Genomic DNA, 19,996 nt, shown 5'->3' on the forward strand with positions numbered 1-19,996 from the left:
AGCAAGACAGGTAGAGAGTAGAAATTGTTTGCAAGCAAAAAAGCATTATTCCCAATGGTTATTTATTAAATATCTCAGCATGCCTGTTATTATTTTCTTTCAATTACAACATGGGGCATTATTGGCATCTTTTATTTCTAGTGAAAAAAATATTTTAAAACTTTTCTAGAAAAACAAAATCCACCCAGGGGAATTTAAGAAGGGCCATAAAATAAGTTGATATATTCTGGTGCTGAGACTCTGGTGTGGTTTATTCCTATTTAATCAGACTAGTAGTTAAAAGTCAGATATGTACATTTTTGCCTAAAATATAGATCAATTTAAGCATGCATGGAAGTGCACATGGGCACATGTGCATAAGGTCCCATTCACAATCTTGTGACATTTAGTATCTTGTGAGAGATACTGTTGGTGCCTTACCCACATCTCCATTGCCTCTTAGGCAAAAAGCCTCTGTCTCTAGTCTGGGGCCATTCACTGGCAAGAAGAATGTTAACCCCTTTTCCCCCTCTTTTTGGTCTCACCAACCTCACTTTTTGTTCATTCTTGACTAAGTTCCTGTCCACATGCATATAACTTAAAATATCCTCTCCATCCTCTGTGTGAATCTTATTTTCTTCAGAATCTCTGGGAACTCCTCAATGAATAACCTCCCTAACTGTTCACTTTTCCACTTATCATCAAACTCACCTACACTACTCCAATGATCTCCTAATAGGTGTCCCTGTTTCTGATGTTATCTCCCACAACTCATTCTCTACAGAGTAGGCAACATGATCTTTTAAAAACATAAATCAAATTACGTTACTTCCTTGCCTTAAATCTTCCAATGCCTTCCCTCTTGCACTTGAAATAGAGTTCAAACACATCACTATAGCCTACTAGACCCCACAATATCTGTCATCAGTCTGCCTCCTTGATTTCACCTCAATACCATTTTCTCCCCCACTCACCACCCTGTTGTTTTCTGTTGTTCAAACACACCAACCAAAGGGCTTCTGTACTTAATATACACCCTGGCTATGTGTCTTCCCCCAATATCTTTGAACAGTTGGCTCCTTATTATTCAAATTTCAGCTCAAAGGTCACCTCTTCAAAAAGATCTTCCACAGTTTTAGTCATTCTCTAGCACATTTTCTTATCTATTTTTTTTCATAGCACTTGTAATTGTATGAAATCATCTTGCTCTGTGAGACTTCTTTATTGTCTGTCACATGACTACTCGCTAAAGTTCCATGACAGCAGGGATCTTATCTCTATTATTCACAAGGAAGTCCCTACCTGAAACTTAGTAAGCACTCTATACTCAAGTAACCAGTGATGGTAATGACACCTCTTGAAATTATACTATAAAGCAAATAAAGAGAGAGAGGGAGAGCTCAAAAATAACATGCACATCTCAACTTACTCATTTGATACAACAAGTGGCTATATATAATTCACACCAAAAAACTGTACATAATTTGCAGACAAATTCATTAACAATATATAGGCTCACCTATCCTTTCTATAGTTGCAATCTTTAGCAGGTAATCATTACATACTTTATCATACACAGATCACTAAACATTAGCACAAAATGTTCCTCCATACATATTAACATTAAAAAGAATGATACACTGTACATTTTTCCATGAAAAATTATGTTAATTTATTCCTACTCAATGAGTCCGTTCTAATAAGAAAAAAAAAAAAAAAAAGAAACACAATTCGGTGGACAGTGTCAATATTCCTCTGCAAAAAAGGTACTGGTACACTGGTGCCATGATGAAAATGGTAGTGGCGGTGAATTCTTATTTACATTAACTTTTCAGCCTTCAAAATGGATCTCACCAAATAACATAGCACATCAAATTCAAAATTGAACATTTTGGTATTCATAACATAAGTAATTGTAATTAAAATCAGAGTCTAAATTTTTATCTCAAATCAGTCCTTGAATTCCTATCTCTAAAATATCTATTCTTTTTCTTTGCTTATATCGTAATAAATTCTTTTCCTTATTTGAAACTGTGTGGTCTCATAGGAGTATTTTGTTGGAGTATCACTACAAAATAATCAGAATTTTAACATTTAAAGATTGTTTTTCTAATCAGGAAGTTGGGATTAGCAAAACTTTTGCTTTGTATTTACCCTCTCTTACATAAAAGCTCCTCTGTGGTCTTAATACTTCAAAGTCAAACACTTTCTGAACCCAGGAGATAAGAAACTTTTAGGGTTTGTTTCTAACTGTTCATGAATGAGGGCCATCGCAGAAAGTAAAAAACAATGGAAACTGAATAGACAGTGATAAAATTTTTGTTGTTGTTTTTTAGATTTTCTTTTAAATTTTATTTCTCCAAAACTGTTTTACTAGGTTCAATTGTACTTAGAATATAATCCATCGAAGAGAACTACAAGTTTTACTCACTTCATAAACATCCTTTTGGACTTTGTATTTATTTTAAAATAGAATGAGGTAAAATGTTTATTAAATTTTACATTAGTCACAGTCTTCCCACTCCAACACACACACACACAGAGTATATTTAGGTTTGCAGGCCTGCCTAGAAACCTAAAATCCTTCTATTGTTTTTCTTTCCTATGAAGAAAAATTGGTTGGTGATATGATACTTACAGTATAAGTCATTACAGGTCTGATGTTACAGTTGTTACACATTATTGAATATATCAAGTGAAAAGGGAGCACAAAGGGAATTTTGAAGTGCAGCTGCTATTTCACATTTGTTAAATCCTTGTATTATACTATATAAGTACACAGCTGAGAAATACTGTAGAGTGGGAGTTAAAACAAAATATTTTGGCTTGCAGACATTCAGAATACACAAAGGCTCCAGTGGAAAACAATACTTGATATCAAAAGAGAGTGAAAGTTTGAAAATATTTCTAGGAGTATGATTTCTTTTATACTAATATGTAACATATTTATAACTTTATACCACCATAAATCACATATAATACAATTTTGGTAAACAAATTGTTAATATCTATTTTCTAACAAAATTTTAGATCATATAAGTTTGAGAATAACTCACCAATGCAACTTGGCACTTGCCAAGATACAAACAAAATTTTACAAGAAAAAATAAGTAAATCTTTCCCTAGAGAAATAAATTTTGAACTGTATTTTTTCTGCCTCTGTCCATATTTTCCAGTCCAGTTATTTTTATTTGTCTATATTTATGACTATATTTGGCATAAAAGTAAAATACATCTCAAACCCACCCATTCTCTCTATCCATTCTTCTTCCACACTAATCCAAGTCATTATCATCCCTCACCAAGACTTCCGAAATAGAGTCACAACGGGTCTTCCTCCTTTCATTTTTGTCTTCCTCCCATCCATTCACTATACCACAGCCAGAATTATCTGTTTGAAATGTTCTTAAACCCTTCAAAGGCTTTACACTGCACTTATATCAAATCTCAACTCCATAATGTTATCTCCAAGCTCCTGTTTGATGTAGTTCTTATCTCTCCAACCATATCTGATGCTACTTTGTATCCTCACTTATAATCCAGCCATAAAGACCATCTTTTACTTCCTTAAATTAAGCTGTATTTTTCTCACCTCAACTACTTCAGAATGCTGTTCTCTCTGCAGTTTTACTGTTTGTTCCACTCAATCTGTCTACCGCCTATCATCCTTAGCTCAAGAGGGCATTTTTAACCATCCATTCTAAATTAGGCTTACCCTCTTATGTTCTCATATAGCATTCTGTTCTTCATAGCACATGTCACAATATTAATTATATATTTATTTGTGTGTATATTTATGTAATTCTGTTCCCTCTCCTAGACTATAAACTCCACGAAGACATGAATCATGTCCATTTTGTTCAGACTATACAGCCAGCACCTAGTAGAATGCTTGGCACATAGAAGCTGTTCAATGAGTATTTGTTGAAATAAAAATGAAACCTAGCTCCATTATCTTTCCAGTAAGCAGTGGCAGTGACTGGATATCTATTTCACCCATGCTGCCTTGGAAATATAAAATGAACAACTTAAGTTCAATCAGAAAAACAGACTTAAGTCTTTTGCTTTATTATACCTTCTCCCTTCCCCCTACTCAAGGAAAATAAATCTTCCAGTGGATCTAATTGTACAATGTTGATCCATTTCAAAACTAAAATTAGTCTAGAAACATTTCATTTATATTCCAGTCTCCTACTTCTCATCTACTGCTCCAGAGCACTGGCTGCATCTGAAAAAATCATCTGAAAAAGAAAAATGTCTGCCTCCATAAATTATTGAATTAAGTCTCTGAGATACTAAGAATAGAGCAAGAATTTAAATCTATTATTATCAGTAAAAACATTTCAAATATTACCCTATTTTTTATTAAGGAATAAAAATTTCCTTATTTCCCACTTAAAATATTTTTCATTAACTTAACCAAAAGTTAAGAAATGCAAAACAGAGTTAAAATTTCTAATCCAATAAAATATTTTAAGGTTTTGGTCTCTTCTAGATGTTAAAAAATTAAATATGTTTGCTTTACACTAGGTAATTAATGTCACTACCATGATTTCTATTATGATGGTTAGAGGTCGAATTTAACACGGGAAAGCTGATTAATACACTGCATGTATTTGATGATGTTTCTGCTTCTAGAGAAAACTCCTGCAGTCTGATTGAATGATACTCAGGAGCTTCGCATGTCCTTTTGAAATTAACATATAGGCCTATAAATGAGACAAGCTTTATTATAAGTCAAAAATAACCATTAAAAAATGATAAATACCTGCATTTCCTCACTGAAGATGTATTCATTACATGAGTTCATTCACATAGGCATACTTGCTTAATTCAATTTTTCAACACTAATATACAATCGCACTTTATTTAATCATACGTACTTTTTGATATTACCAAATTCACCACCTTAAATTCAAGAATTCAGAGAATAAGGTAACTAAACCAACCCATCCCCCAGAAATAAATATTTCTGGCAAGTTGACTGAATAATGGACATAAACTAAACTACAAACTATTTTTCATGTTCTCTAAGTTACTAGTCTATTAGTAATATGTACCTGGTGGTTGTTTCATGATCTGAACACAAATAACTCTAATATCATGTATTTTAAGCTTTCTCTAAAACACCTATTTAAAAGGAGGACATACTAGCAGACGTAGTGGCAGTGGCCAGATTTTAAAAGCTCACCATTCTGGGACTGCGAAATGGTGCAGCCTCTATGGAAAATGGTATGGAGGTTCCTCAAACAATTGCAGATAGATCATATGGTAATATGACCCCGCTATCCCACTGCTGGGAATATACCCAGAGGAATGGAAATCATCAAGTCGAAGGTATACCTGTTCCCCAATGTTCACTGCAGCACTCTTTACAATAACCAAGAGTTGGAACCAGCCCAAATGTCCATCATCAGATGAGTGGATACGGAAAATGTGGTACATCTACACAATGGAATACTACTCAGCTATAAAAATGAATGAAATACTGCCATTTGCAACAACATGGATGGACCTTGAGAGAATTATATTAACTGAAACGAGTCAGGCACAGAAAGAGAAATGCCACATGTTCTCACTTATTGGTGGGAGCTAAAAATTAATATATAAATTCACACACACACACACACACACAAAAAAAAAAAAAAAAACCAGGGGGGGGGAGAAGATATAACAACCACAATTACTTGAAGTTGATACGACAAGCAAACAGAAAGGACATTGTTGGGGGGGAGGGGGGAGAGAGAGGAGGGAGGGAGGTTTTGGTAAAGGGCAACAATAATCAACCACAATGTATATCGACAAAATAAAATTTAAAAAATAAAATAAAATAAAAGTAAAAGCTCACCATTCTTTGCTGAGATGACAGAACGCTGTCCCAGTCAGCATCTTGTTGAATGGTATTGACAAGTGTTGGTAGCTCCTCAGAGTGAGGTTTGTTGTGCATTATTGGGTGCAGAGGCAGATGGGAGGCCACATGTTGATCACTGCCCTCTTCCTTTTCCCTTGAGGTCAAATCCTGGGTCATCGCTTCCTCTCCATCAGCTGCACAGGCAAATGGAGAGGTGGCTTGCTTGGAAGACATTCTTCTGCAGAAGAAGGACAACAATATGGATTAAAAACGGCTGTCAATGACAAAAGAATAAATAATCTCTTGCATTTGACTAATCCAGGAAAAAGGAAAGTTCTTTAACTTTAGAAATATTTATGGTCTACTCTAAACCACTGAAAAAGAACTCTAGGCTTATTTGTCCCACGTATCCTCCTTGTGTTTAACTCAGCAAACCTCTTTCCAGTAATAGCTGCATATTTTCTCTCAATCCACAAATTAAATTTTTTATGGGATAAGTTTTCATAATATACAATGTATATATGTGGGTACTTCAAAAAGTTTATGGAAAAATAGAATTACAAGATAATATTAATCTTTCCATGAACTTTTTGACATATTTTTGTATGTTTATTGTTCTTCCCAGTTCTCCCAACTAGATTATAAATTTCTTGAGAGTAATTATGTTGATGGTTAGCAATGAGAAAAAGAAAAAGGAAGAAAGGAAAGAGAGAAAGAGAGAGAGAACAAGAAAAAGAGAGAGAGAGAAGGAGAGCAAATAAGCCAGTTTTCAGAATGATTTGAAAGCACAAATATCCAAATTTTCCCTATGGTTTATGTAGAAACAAGAGAAGTCTATGTAAAATAATATAATCAGGAGAGTAAATAATCCATGACAAAAGTCCTGAGTAAATCTGGTCCTGACCTCTTAGCTTATACCTGTATTATAAGTGCTGGGCCTAACACTACATAATGCCAACCTGAAGCTTTTCTAAAAACCTTCAAGATGTGTCAACTGCCGTAACTTAACTTTCAAGTCACATGTTGCTTAAGTGACTGATAATGTCAGATTAGTCTTAAGGCCATTTTATAGTATGAAATTGAGTATCTGAAATTACTATATCTCTGTTTTACATTAGAAAGCACATACAAGATTCAAAGCATTTACTATGAAACTAGTAAAATGCCTCTACTGTGCATAATATTTTAAAGCCTCCAAAAACAATACTGAACAGTCATTTATGTATCCACAAATAAACATCGACTACACTCTGCATAACAAGGCCTCCATTCTGTGCTTTCACATAAAATCAATTGTAATTATTAAATGGAATTTCGAAACTTTTAGAATATCACTTTATCAAGATGAATTTCTTAATGAAATAGTTAGAAATAAAACCACTGAAAGTTGAAACAGAACAGGCAATTGAGTCTTTATTTCTAAAACTTTACATTGTTTTTGGTTTATTGCATCTTTCGCTCTAAAACTGCTGTGTAATGAAAGGAATAAAATCTCCACCTTAATTGCTCTTTAACATTAATTGATTTCATACCATTTTTAAAAAATGCACAAATCAGTTAACATAGGAAACCACATGAGCATTTTTCAAATTAGCAAATCATTAACTTGCTAGTACTGTTTCTACAGACAAATAAATACTGATTAAAGGGTCTAGAAATCTGAGATTAACAGTTAAATTTACAAATCTGTCACATGCTTTCATGAATATTGCAGTGAAGGAAATATCAAGTGCAAAGAAAAATAATTAAGTTAATTCCAATTTAAACAGTAGTTTTTACGTAGCAGCCCATGTTTCACATAGGATTTAACAGCTAATGCTAAATTTCTCACAATTAATGAGGGGGCTCAGATTTAGTATCCTACAGTGAAAAAAATTAATATAAGATCAGCTAATCTAATTATGCACAGCTCTAAATAAAAGTATTACAGGCTTTTGAAGTGCTTTGAAACATATTAAAATGCTGATACCTACTTATAATAATCATTCTACAAATAATAATTTCATCTATTGGACTCGATACTAGAAAATAAAATGGAGGAAAGGGAGTGCAGTAGAATGCCTGTATTTTCTTTGAGGAAAAAGAAAGTAAATTTTCTAAAAAATACTGTATCAAAGAATCAGACAAACATATTTTTGACCAATTTCTGTCAATACTAATAAATGGACAAATATATACACAATTTTGGAAAATGATAACCAAAGGATGTTTCCTAATATACAAGGATCATTGTAGGGCTTACTTTACTGACCCCATAAATACTCTAGTAGAACCAGGCAAATTATAACTGTACTACAAGTTTATCAAGAGCTTGCCACAAACAACAAGAGTGTTTTTATAGCTCAGATAATGACAGTACTGATAAAGTAACCATTCACATTAAAAACAAAAGAATGAACTTACTGCTGCTTTTTAAAACAGTTAAATATAACTTAAGTCATAATCCAAAACTCAAAGTAACTTTAGCTCCTCCGAAAAACATCCGCTTATTGTAAAGTGAATTGGCTCCTTCCAATAGCAATATCTATTATTATTGCTTTAGTATAAATTAATCATGACACAAAACCTCAAATGACAACAATCTCTTAAGAATAATTTCAAGTATAAACTGCACCAGTGAACAATAGTGCACATTCCTAATTAAACATAACTGTGCAGCTGTAAAAATAGACTAAATCTGTCCAAAGCTATGAGTCGAGTTTAAAGGCTGGTTTGTTAGAGTGTTTTCTTAAGGAAGGCTGGGCCCTCAGTCTTAATCAGCCAATAAATTATTTCCTGCAATTACATTAAATAGAAAATTATCTTCAAATGGGGAGTGTTAATTGAAAATCAAAATTCAGAGGGAAGTTTAGAAATTATACACTGAATACAATTAGTGAGGAAAGGCTTCACCTCTACTCCATCAACAGTCTTCTGGTGATTCCTCCAGTGACCACTCAGGAAAGCTACCTATTTATAACATCACACAATTTGTCTTTTATTTTGCACCTACAAATATAAATACATATCAAGGTTGCAAACAAAAGACAGGCTGCCAAAAAAAGGGGGGGGCAATATTAAATCTGACTGTTCACCCACAGTTCAAACCATCGTTAGAGGAAAAGGAGACGGGTAGGTAGAACGACAATCAAGGAACGCATACTCAACTTCAAAATCCCTCCCTTGAGCAAAGGAATTAACATTTTTCTGTTCAAGAATACTTTTCCATATCATATTTTATTTAATTTCTTGTGTTTATTACAGTTCTCAAATATGTTTTTAGCAGAGAAAAGATGATTTTTGTTCTTTGAGTAAGGTATTTCCTTGATCTTTTCCTTTTGATAAAATTATTGGGATTTTTTGCTTTGTTTTTTATTGTTTTATTTTTACTGACACATAATTGTACATATTTATGGAGTACAGTGCAATGTTTCAATACACGTACACACTGTGTAAAAATAAAATCAGAGTATTTAGCATATCCATCATCTCATACGTTTATCATTTCTGTGTAGTGAGAAGATTCAAAATCCTCTCTTCTAGCTATTTTGAAACATACAATACAATATTGTTAAACAATAGTTACCTTACTGTGCAACAGAACATCAGAACTTGTTTCTCCTATCTAACTGTAGATTTGTACCTGTTGACCAATCTCTCTCTATCCCCGCCTCCTTCATACCCTCCCCAGCCTCTGGTAACTACTATTCTATTCTCTACTTCTATGAAATCAGCTTCTTCAGATTCCACATATGAGTGAGATCATTCATGATGGGCTTTTCTCGGGTTTGCTTTTTATTGTTGGTTTTGTTGGGTTTTGTCCAGGGTAGTGGTGGTGTTTTTTAAAATGCAAAATGTGCACAAATTATTTTTAATGTGTAGTTTATTAAATAAATCTTAGATTTACTGATTATTAGATTCAATTTACTGATTTTTTTGCACACTTTAGTAATCTTTCGATTTACTCATTCTATCCTAATTCATTTCACTTTTTTACTTTAGCTTTCCCTTTTAAAATATTTTACTAGCCCAACTAAACTGTATTCGAGAAGCTGCAAAGACACTTGACTTTTGGTAATGACACTTTACCACAGCTACTCTCCTTTAAAAACTCATACACCCTTGTTTTAATGTTTTTAAATGTCATATGGAATTCTTATACTTATTTTTAATGCTTGTATAAGTAATTTCCCATTACAAAAATTTTTACCCCAATGTATTAGAATAGCACCTTACTTTAGCTGCTGCCATATACCACTAAGCAAAAAAAAAAAAAAAAAAAAAAAAAAATCAAAATCCTGTGAAAATGATCAATTTCTATGTGACTTTACTTTGTTTTATTTCTGCAGTATTATAACTTAAAATCATTCAAATGAATTGTTTTTTTAATTTGTATTAAAAAAAAAAATCTCCCTAGTTATACCCCCTGAAAACAGGGGTTTATAATGGAAGTGCTGACACAACCCTAACTAAAGCAGCGCAAATGTTGCCGCTATAATACACAAAATCAAGTTCTATTATTCTAAACTATCCTCGCTCATGGGATTTTTCTTTACTGTGCTCCCAACCAAACTGCTGAAGCATGAAAAATTTAAATGCAATCAAATGCGCCCAATTCTACTTTACTAGAACAAGTGTCTACAGTGGTACAATCTTAAAAGGAGATGCAACAGATTTGTTTGGTGTTTTTTTTTTAACTGTTTATTTATAATACAGTGCATTGGAGATAAAATAAAAGAGGAAATTACACTCACATGGTACCAGTGTATTGACTACACAGAGTACATTATAATCAGAGAGAAAAACTACATTGTCAACTTATCACATTGGTTAAACAAGATGGTTTTCTGGGCATAGCTATTATCAAGTAAAACCTCTAAAGAGAATTAAATATCTTTGGGACACAAAGCTAAATTCCCGTCATATGTTCCCTGAGTTTGAAATGTCTCTGCCCAACAGATCAAGTGAATTCCCAAAATGGCAGGCCATTGGGAAGAACTTCAGGCTTAGGACTTTTGGGAATAAGATTGTTGGAGATAAAGCCCCAAGTAATTGATAATGTTTTCTAGGAAGTCTAGGAATGGCTCTAGAAAGGTGATAATTATTTTACTCCAAACCCAAATATAAAATCTGAATGTTTAGGTCATAACAAACTTATTCATACAGTAAATTTACTTCCTGTTCTTCAACAAGAAATCAAAATTAGTTGGCCCAAGACTTTATAAAATAATGAGGATGCTAGATATCTATATATTAAGTCTTCTATCTTAGAAAACCATTTTTTCTGGAACCTTTCTGATTTGATGTTAGTTTCTTAGAACAAGTTATTTGTATATGTTTAAAAGTTAGTTTTTTTTTTTTTTTTTTTTTTTTTTTTTTGTCTTTTTCGTGACCGGCACTCAGCCAGTGAGCGCACCGGCCATTCCTACATAGGATCCGAACCCGTGGGGGGAGCATCGCTGCGCTCCCAGCGCCGCACTCTCCCGAGTGCGCCACAGGCTCAGCCCTAGTATTATTTTTAAACAACTTTAAACTTCTAAACTTTCTCATATGGCATAGTCACCAAAGTTATATACTTTTTTATTATTGCTTAGAAAGAATCCATCTTTCAAAACTGTCATTTGGGACTTACATAACTATCCAAAAGAGTCACTGAATTTATCAAAACAATATTTTAACCTGACTTATAAAAGTAATAAAGTAATTACCAAATGTCAATTTTTTTTTAGGTATGTTACATTTGTTGAAAAGAAGTCCTATTTTTAACATAAAGCAACATTTTAATAGTTGGTTTACTTATAGAAAAAAATGAAAATTCAAGCCAACATTCACATTTATTTTTGCAGCTCAGCCCCAAGCTACCAATGTAGGCTTATTTCAGTCAGATAATTCACTGTTAATTTAATGCTGCACTTGATCTAACATTGAGAAATAAACAACTAATTTTCCAAAGATATAACATAGTGTCTGTCATTTTAAAGAGCATGAGTAACAAATATGTTCAGCTGCCAAAATGCACAATACCCAGGAACCCCTACAAAGGATGCCAGTCCACCTGCCTAGGTGAAAGAATGATTTAAAAACCCTCTTCCTGTACCTTTAATTCCCACGTTTAAGAATCTTGGGGGGTTACAGGGGGTACCCTAATTCTAGACATTAAAATGAAGACACTCCTTTTAAAGCTTTCCCTGCTTCATTCAGGTACAGCCTGAGGATTGTTACTGATTCGTTGAATGGTTTTATACAGCACTACAACCTCCTCTCTCCCACTCTTCCTCCAAACTTCCCTGGGATTCTGCGTATTTTTCTTTCTCTTCCTCTGCATTAATAAGCAATTGAAAAACTACAGAGAAAAATAAGGTAACTGCTTTCAGGCTACCTTGGTAAGTTATAAACCTACCCTCTGGAGTTTGTAGCAGCTCTTTTTGAACACATATACAAACACAGAAACAATATCTGTTAGAAGAAAACTCACTGATTTGAGTTAGCTGTCAAATCAACAGACATGAGACAAATGAAATACACTTGAAGCCCTTGAAGTATGTCTAAGAAAGGGCTTAAATTAATGGGTTTTCACTTTTCTAAGTCATCTAATTTTTCACACCAAAGCACCACAATTGTCTCCAAAGGCCCTATGAGGTTCTTACAAAACAAGAACTACCTGGAACAGATTCTTCTCAAGTCATCAAAGTTTGTGTTTCTAGAGTTTATATTTAGCTGACAATATTGCTGTCACTTTATATAGCTTAAGACTGTTCTTTGGACTAGAGCTCATATGTCTTGGAATGCTTTGACTCATGAATTGTTTCTCCTGATAATGTTACATCACGTAACCACCTCTGTCTAATTGGTTAATATCTGCTGGAACAGACAGGCAACCAGCCTAATGACTGGCCTGCTGATTGACTGCCTATGGAAAACCTATAATTATTACATGCGTCCCTGAGTATCCAGTTTCTTCCTGGGATCAAAACAACTTTATTTCATGTTACCTCTATCTATACTTTTTGTTTGACAAAAATAATATTGTTTTCTTACGGTTTATCTATGAGTAATTAGTTGAGATTTTTGCCTTGGAAAGCCAAGCCCAGAGTATATTTTAAAAATCAGTGATTTAACAATAAGAGCAAAACCAAACAATGGCTACTATAAATATACACTAACTTAGAGGATTTTAATCAAGCACAAATGACTTTACAGCCCAACTGAAAGACCTCTATGTGGCTCGAGTAAAAGAAAGCTGTCTCTAAAATAATAGAATAAATTTATATATTCATTTTGAACCTCCTCTTCACATGAAATGAGAACCATAATTTTTAAAGTGAATAACAGACAAGTCTTTGTCGGCTTGAAACTGATCCACTAATACAGAAGCCCAATTACAGGATATCTTATCCAATTATTAATAAACATCATAAACCAGAACAATAACATCAGAGAGAAAGCATAGAAATATGTCACTGTGTATTTTTCCATTCTTACCTCTATTTTCACTCTCTGTTTAATATTACCAGGAAAAAAAGGGAAAACTGAAAATGATACTATATAGATTGTTTCAAAATATGAGAGTTCACACATGGTAACACTGAACAAAATTATGTAAAGCAGCTAATCTCTGAGGTTCTCCTTTAGCTAAATAAGGCAATCCAGCAATTCCTCTCTTTCCTGTAATGAGATAAGGTATAAATTTCAGGTTCCTATCAAAAGACAAGAAGAAAAGGAAGAGGAGGAGGGAGGGAGGAAGAGAGAGAGAGTGGAAAGGGAGGGAAATGGAAGGGGAAAGAGAAGGGGAGGAGGGGAGAGGGGGAGAGAGAAACCATGGCTTTGCAGTTCATTTTCAGTTTGTCTACTTAATGAAAACCTCATTGTACAACCCTGAAAACCATTTCCAGCAGGCAAAGTATTTCTGATTCAGCAGAGGTTACACAAGCATCAAAGCAGTTAAATATAGGTGCCAAGCTTCATTGCCAGGAGCTCTCAGTACTGTGAGTTAGTGTTACCTGACAGCTTAGTGAATATAAAATTACTTGTTTCTCCAATTGAAGACAATCAAATTGTCACCTTCCATTGTAATAATGCACAACTAGTGATCAGCAAAGTGCAAACATAATTACCATTGAAGAAAACAAAAAATCAAATCTAAATCTCTCTACAGGGTAAACACATCTATCTGGCTTCCCCCAAAAAGGAGTGCATAATGTTGAATGCAATCTTTATGTTATTTAACAATAAGAGTTATTAGTCTTACATTATATGAATGAAAAACAAAAAGAAAGACCAATTCATAAAAAGTGAATACAAATATCAATAAGAGTATAACAACTTTCCAGACACAGTACAAAGGCCTACAAATTATATCACTGCCATTAGATCACAGCATTAAGTATATGTCAGCAGCACCACCATTATAAAAACCTTGCCTTCAGAGATCTCTTTCTAGCCTAGAAACCTTTCTGAAGGTTGAAAAGGACAGGTAGGCTCCAATCTCAAAATCTTTTGTCTTAATTTTTCCTTGGAAAAAAAGAAGTAATGCTTTATTTTCGTCTTCTAAAGTGGCCTATATTTCTGAAGTTGAAAATTCACCTCACAAAATTTATTTAGTATCTCTATCCAAATTTAGAAAAATAACCAAGGATAGGGTATATATCCACAACTATTTTTGATACACTCAGCATCTGGAATTCTTGTCCAAATTTGGTAACCAGATTGGCCCACTATCAAAGTGATCTCAGTAACCCAAAGCTGGGTTAGTATTAAAGCACTGAAAATTTGACATGGTTCTTCCATTGTCTAAAGATTCAAGATACATATGAAATTGAATACTATTAATATAGATGATTCTCCAAAAAAAATTGCATTTTAAAAGCTTAGAAAAGTGATTTTATTTTATATCTAATTCAAAATTTCAAACATTCAAGTCACAGCACTCCTTTCAATATGGCAAAAATATTTTCCATTCTCAAAATACTCCAAACAGGGTTTTTTTCTTTCATCAGTAATGTCCTTTTTATCAGAAAAGTATGTCAGACAGCTAAAGCCTGATATCCCATTTTTACCTGAAACCTTCCTTCTAAATAATATCATTTATAATCATCTAACACAAAAATGGACCAGTTTGGCAGGGGAAGGGAGAGCACAGCACCAGGGTGAAAGTGGAATGAATTGGAGACAACCAACAGCATAGGATTTCCTGAGCTTGAATCTTAGAATACAAATTCAGACATTGATAATCTGATATCTCATTCCTTAGAATGATGCTTTCATTGTATATCAATCTGAACTGGCTAATCTCTCTTGCATGGTGTTCCTCTTTCTCCATTCCTCCGTTTTCTGAGGGAAGGCAGAAGAAAGACTGAGACGAAGACATTGGGTGGACTTTGTGACTAAATCAGAAGCAGAATAAGCATAGGGAAAAACAGGAGAAAGGGAAAGTCCAACATCCAGTTGCAAGTTTTACTGTGATTTGAGAAAAATTTCACATCATTAAGAGAAGTGTTCGGATGTGAGAAATAACACTGTTTTAGGAAAACATCTTTTTCCTCGAACTTACAACTTTCAAGTAATATGAAAAATTTTTTGTAAGGGACTCTACTTATAAGCTTAACACAATAAAAATCTTCCAGGAAAGGGGATGTAATCAGTATTTTTTTAACTTCAATGGTGGGTAATTCAATCTATTCCTAAAATTATACTCCTACAGAGTATTCCTTAAAATACAGTAATAATAAAAAGTATCAACAAGAGAAAGAAAAGGAAACCTCTTGTCAGAGAATGTCTTCCAGACCTTGAGAGAGAAATGCTTACATAGATATTATTATAAGCTTATGGTAAAAGGGGGAAAAAAGAGAAATAATTATAATATTTTGTCTGATTTTTTTAAAAAAGCTTATTCTCCACGTTCCAGGAGGACAGAAATCATATCTGTCTTGTTCATTACTGGATCCCCAGTGCCCAACACAGTGCACAACACATTGTAGAAAGGGGGAGAGAAAGGCAGAGAGAGAGAGATGAGCAAACAGTTGATTTTTTTTTAATTAAAATGAACATATAATCACAGAAAATACCACCTACATGTTAATGCTGCCAACCTAAACATTATTCTTTCTCTATACTCTTTTTATCAAACATCTCATTACTTAACATCTAAGCCATATGATTATTATATCTGTATTTTGAACCCTGAATTCTCTCTCATCTCCCTGAAATACAACAGTCCTAAAATGACTGCAAGGCATTTATACCAAGACATGTTCTACAATGCCGTGTTAAACAATATAAAATTAGATTCATCATTATTTTCCTCAACACCTTCCTTAATTCATTTACATTCAGAAGAGTATCATCCTCAGAATCATCCAGGTTCAAAACATGGACACTATATTCATCTCCTCTTTTTTGGCTTTGCTCCTCAGTGCCAGCCTTTTGTTAAGCTCCATCATCTCTTCCTTAATAATGTTGCTTATGCTCATCTTTTTTACCATATTCATAATCACTTTAGTACAGGGCATCATTACCCCTCATACCTAAACTCTTACAACAGACTCTCAACTGGATTCCCTAATTTCCCCCTCCAAATCAATCTACTGCCACTCCCTTCATCAGGCCACTCTCCTGATCAAAAACCAACGGTGACTCTCCCCTGACAACAGAATAAAGCCCAAACTCCTGACCTTGGCATTCAAGGCCCTCTATCCAGATCCAACCAATCTTTCTAAACTTAACTTCTAGTAGCCTAAACTTTAATCTTCTACTCTAACTAGACTGATGCCATCAAACTTCACTTATTGTTGCCTCCCAGCCTTTGCTCTGCCTGTTTCCCCTTATGTTCCTCACCTTCCTTTCCTACCACTAGGAAATCAACTGAGACTATTCCATGTAACAATGATCCACATTTCTTCTAATCATTTTTAGTAAGTGCCCTGAGGAATTATGTTTTATATCACTCATTCAAAACTTACTGAATATTACCTTATGCAACCTTTTTTAAATGTTCTAGGGTACTTCAAAATGTTTGTGGAAAAATACAATTAAAAGATGATATGAATCTTTCCATAAACTGTTTGAAGTACCCTTGTATAATATCATTATATTTTATTATATATCATTGTAATCCCAACCAGACAACAAACTTTTCAAGCGTGAGAACAAAACCCTGGGGCTTTTCTGTATTCCCATAGGACCTAGGTACAATGTTTCACACAAAGAAATCACTCAGTAAATATTGCACAATTATTTAACTATTATCAAATCAATAGGTAGAAATAAACTTAGGGTATTACAGTTAACCAGAAAAAGAAGTAACAATGAAAGAGGATTTAAAATAAAGCATCTAGATCTCTCTACATAACTTGGTTTTCTGGAGTGTCTCCTCTTCCCACACAATCTCACCAATTTAATTCACTTAATATTTGAAAAATCCTACCTATTCTATGGCAAAAAAGCCAAAAAAAATCATCAATCTATGTTGTCAAAACATTAAAAAGATAAAGAGATGGATGAATGGATGTTGGAGAAATGACTGAATTTTACTAGATGTTTAGAAAATACCGGCCACAGTACTCAGCCCTGCTACATATACTATCTCATTCAGTTCTCAAAGCAACTCTAGGAGATGATGTCATTATCCCTGCTTACCTATAAGGAAACCAAGGCACAAAACTGTTTATTAAAAAAATAAAAAATAAAAACTTGCCTAAGGCCATACCTACTAAATATAGAAGGCAGAATTTGAAGTCAGGTGATCTAACTGCAGGGCTGATGCTATTAGAATTAAAAGTTTCTGAAATCTAAATTAAATAAATCATTAACTATTTTCAATTATCATCTAATTATTCTTTACTAATTTCTACCCTTCCTGTAGAATTTTATTTCATATATTCCAGTTAGAGATGTTAAATCTCATTTAATCAGAGTTTAGTCAAAGGATTTGCAATCTTTATTTTTTCCTTCCTTTCTACTTCTAGAGTTGGAAGTATTTAATTACTAGTTAACAACTACAAAAAAAAAGAGAAAGAGAAGAAAGTGGAGCAGGTAATCCTCTATCTAATCCATTTGACTTTCATTCTAGGCAGTTAACAGAATTAGTTGAGGAAGTAGTTAAAGTTATTGACACATAATGCTTAAATATTCACTGTAGTTTTTATACTCATACAGTAAATTTTCCAAAATATTTGTTGGCTGTTAACCATCCGTGCTTTCCCTAGCATGATTTTTCTAGTTACCCTAGATCAACATTTAACTATATTCCTTTACAGACAATTGTGAAATAAAAACAGCCCCCATTCATTTCAAGGCACAGAGATCCAATTTCTACCTCCCGGTTCTGACCAGAGAAGCCACACCAGACACATCAGATTCAACTGAAGCTGCTTCACCACAAAAGTAGGTGTTGATAGCATCCTTGAGGGAAAATGAGATGAGGAGCCTGAACATGTATTTAATACATTACTCATCTAGAGTTGATTTCAGGGAATGCAGAGCAATTTAGATATTGCCTTCAAATCTGACTACTACATAACATTACATATATAAAGCCTCATATTGAAGAACACGAATTTTTATAAATGAGAATTGTCTATAAAAGATGAAGAAATGTTTTCACCACCAACCCAAATTTCCACATATTTTTATAACCACCAAACATTTTGAGTCCACAGATAACTAAAGTGCTCCTATCTTGTATTTCTCCCTCCCTACCACCATCACCCCCTCCCTTCCTTATAGCTATTTGCTTTCAATTTCTCACTTGCATTTGCTGGTAACATATTATCATAAACAGCTCCAGGAGAACATAAGAATCCAATTGTTTCCATGAATCATTGCACAAAATTGTTTGAGTTATCATAATAAAAGACAAGTATGAATACCCACTGTCTTGCATACTAAGGGATTCCTTACCAAGTACCTATTTGCACACCTATCAAGCTACAGAACTTCTAGTTTTCACAAGCTATGGTGTTTGTTATGGGAAAGAATCCTGCATTATTTATCCAGTCCTGTTCTTTCTTCTCATGTAAGTACCACCTCACAACTCCCCAAAATTGAGCAAGAGAGTCCCCTGAAAAACTTTTACAATTTTCATGCCTAATCTCTTAGCATTTTAGGTTTCTTCAAAAGTAAATCTTTATTTGCATCCATGGTACCTAGAACTGGAGAAGTGCTACCATTCTTTACAGAATCTACTGCCAGAAGGAAAAGTGCAGTATAGTGGAAAGATTTAGAGTAGGGACTTAAATTCTAGACTTTTCATTTATTCTATCTGTGAACTTGAGAAGTTGCTTAACTCTCTGAGCTTCCATGTCCCCATCTGTAAAATTAGGGACAACACATCTTCCTTGAAGAAATGTCATGAATATTAAATTAATATCTGTGCAAGTACCTAGTATTTGATAGGTATGAAAGCAATGCTAACTTCCTTTAAATAAAACTTCACAGAAAAATAGTTAAACCCAAATGAAAACAAATAAAAATCCTTGAAGAAAAAGATCCTAAATTTTTACAAATCACAATAAGTAAAAGTTCCACGGAATAAAAGTTTTCCATGCCCAATATGCCACTGACCCAATGCTGAGTGAACCATTGACTGGGACTGTGTCAACAAGATAAAAACCACAGAGTAAAAATATATATATTAGTGTTTCCCAAAATTGGTAGAAATGAGATGGAATCATTCTCTACACAGGAAGGACCAAAGCATACAGCATCTCTGCTGCTGAGAACTGTATTCCTAAGGAAAGCAGAGTACTAGGCTTTAGGTACCTATTCAGACCTCCTACTATTAACCTCTTTCCTTGATTTTTCCAACCATAACAGTCCAAGAATTTGGAGACAGTAACCCATTTGCTCAGAATAAATTTTTGAACAAAAGCATCATTTCAGTATACTAAAATGGCTACAATGATTAAATTAACTTGACAATAAATAAAAAGTCTAAGCTACCATATCCTATGAAATGCATAAATACCTTTCAAAGCTTGATTATTTGCTTTTCTATTTGAGAAACTATTGCCCTCATGCATCAGTGACCCCTGGCCCCACACTAAATATTCTAAAATGTTACTTATTTCACACCATTTTTTCATTTTTATGTCACCTAAAATCAAGTTCCTACTAGTGTGCTAAAGAACCCCACCACATCCTCATGAGCTGATTGAAAACAGCTTACCTTACAGTTCTCCTCGCACCAAA

At 33.8% G+C, this 19,996-nt stretch overlaps 1 protein-coding gene across 16 annotated transcripts in view; it reads right to left on the reverse strand.

The window, feature by feature from the left end:
• The window catches only part of SOX6 (SRY-box transcription factor 6), a 638,471-nt gene that overhangs the window by 371,737 nt on the left and 246,738 nt on the right, over positions 1–19,996 (reverse strand). For all 16 annotated transcript variants that reach the window (XM_063092518.1, XM_063092517.1, XM_063092516.1 and 13 more), the window contains one exon: positions 5,828–6,068. In XM_063092518.1, the coding sequence (XP_062948588.1) occupies positions 5,828–6,064 (237 nt within the window). In that variant the 5' untranslated portion in view covers positions 6,065–6,068. The remainder of the gene's footprint in view (positions 1–5,827; positions 6,069–19,996) is intronic.

Source organism: Cynocephalus volans, chromosome 4 (genome assembly GCF_027409185.1).
Source record: "Cynocephalus volans isolate mCynVol1 chromosome 4, mCynVol1.pri, whole genome shotgun sequence".
Taxonomy (NCBI): Eukaryota; Metazoa; Chordata; class Mammalia; order Dermoptera; family Cynocephalidae; genus Cynocephalus; species Cynocephalus volans.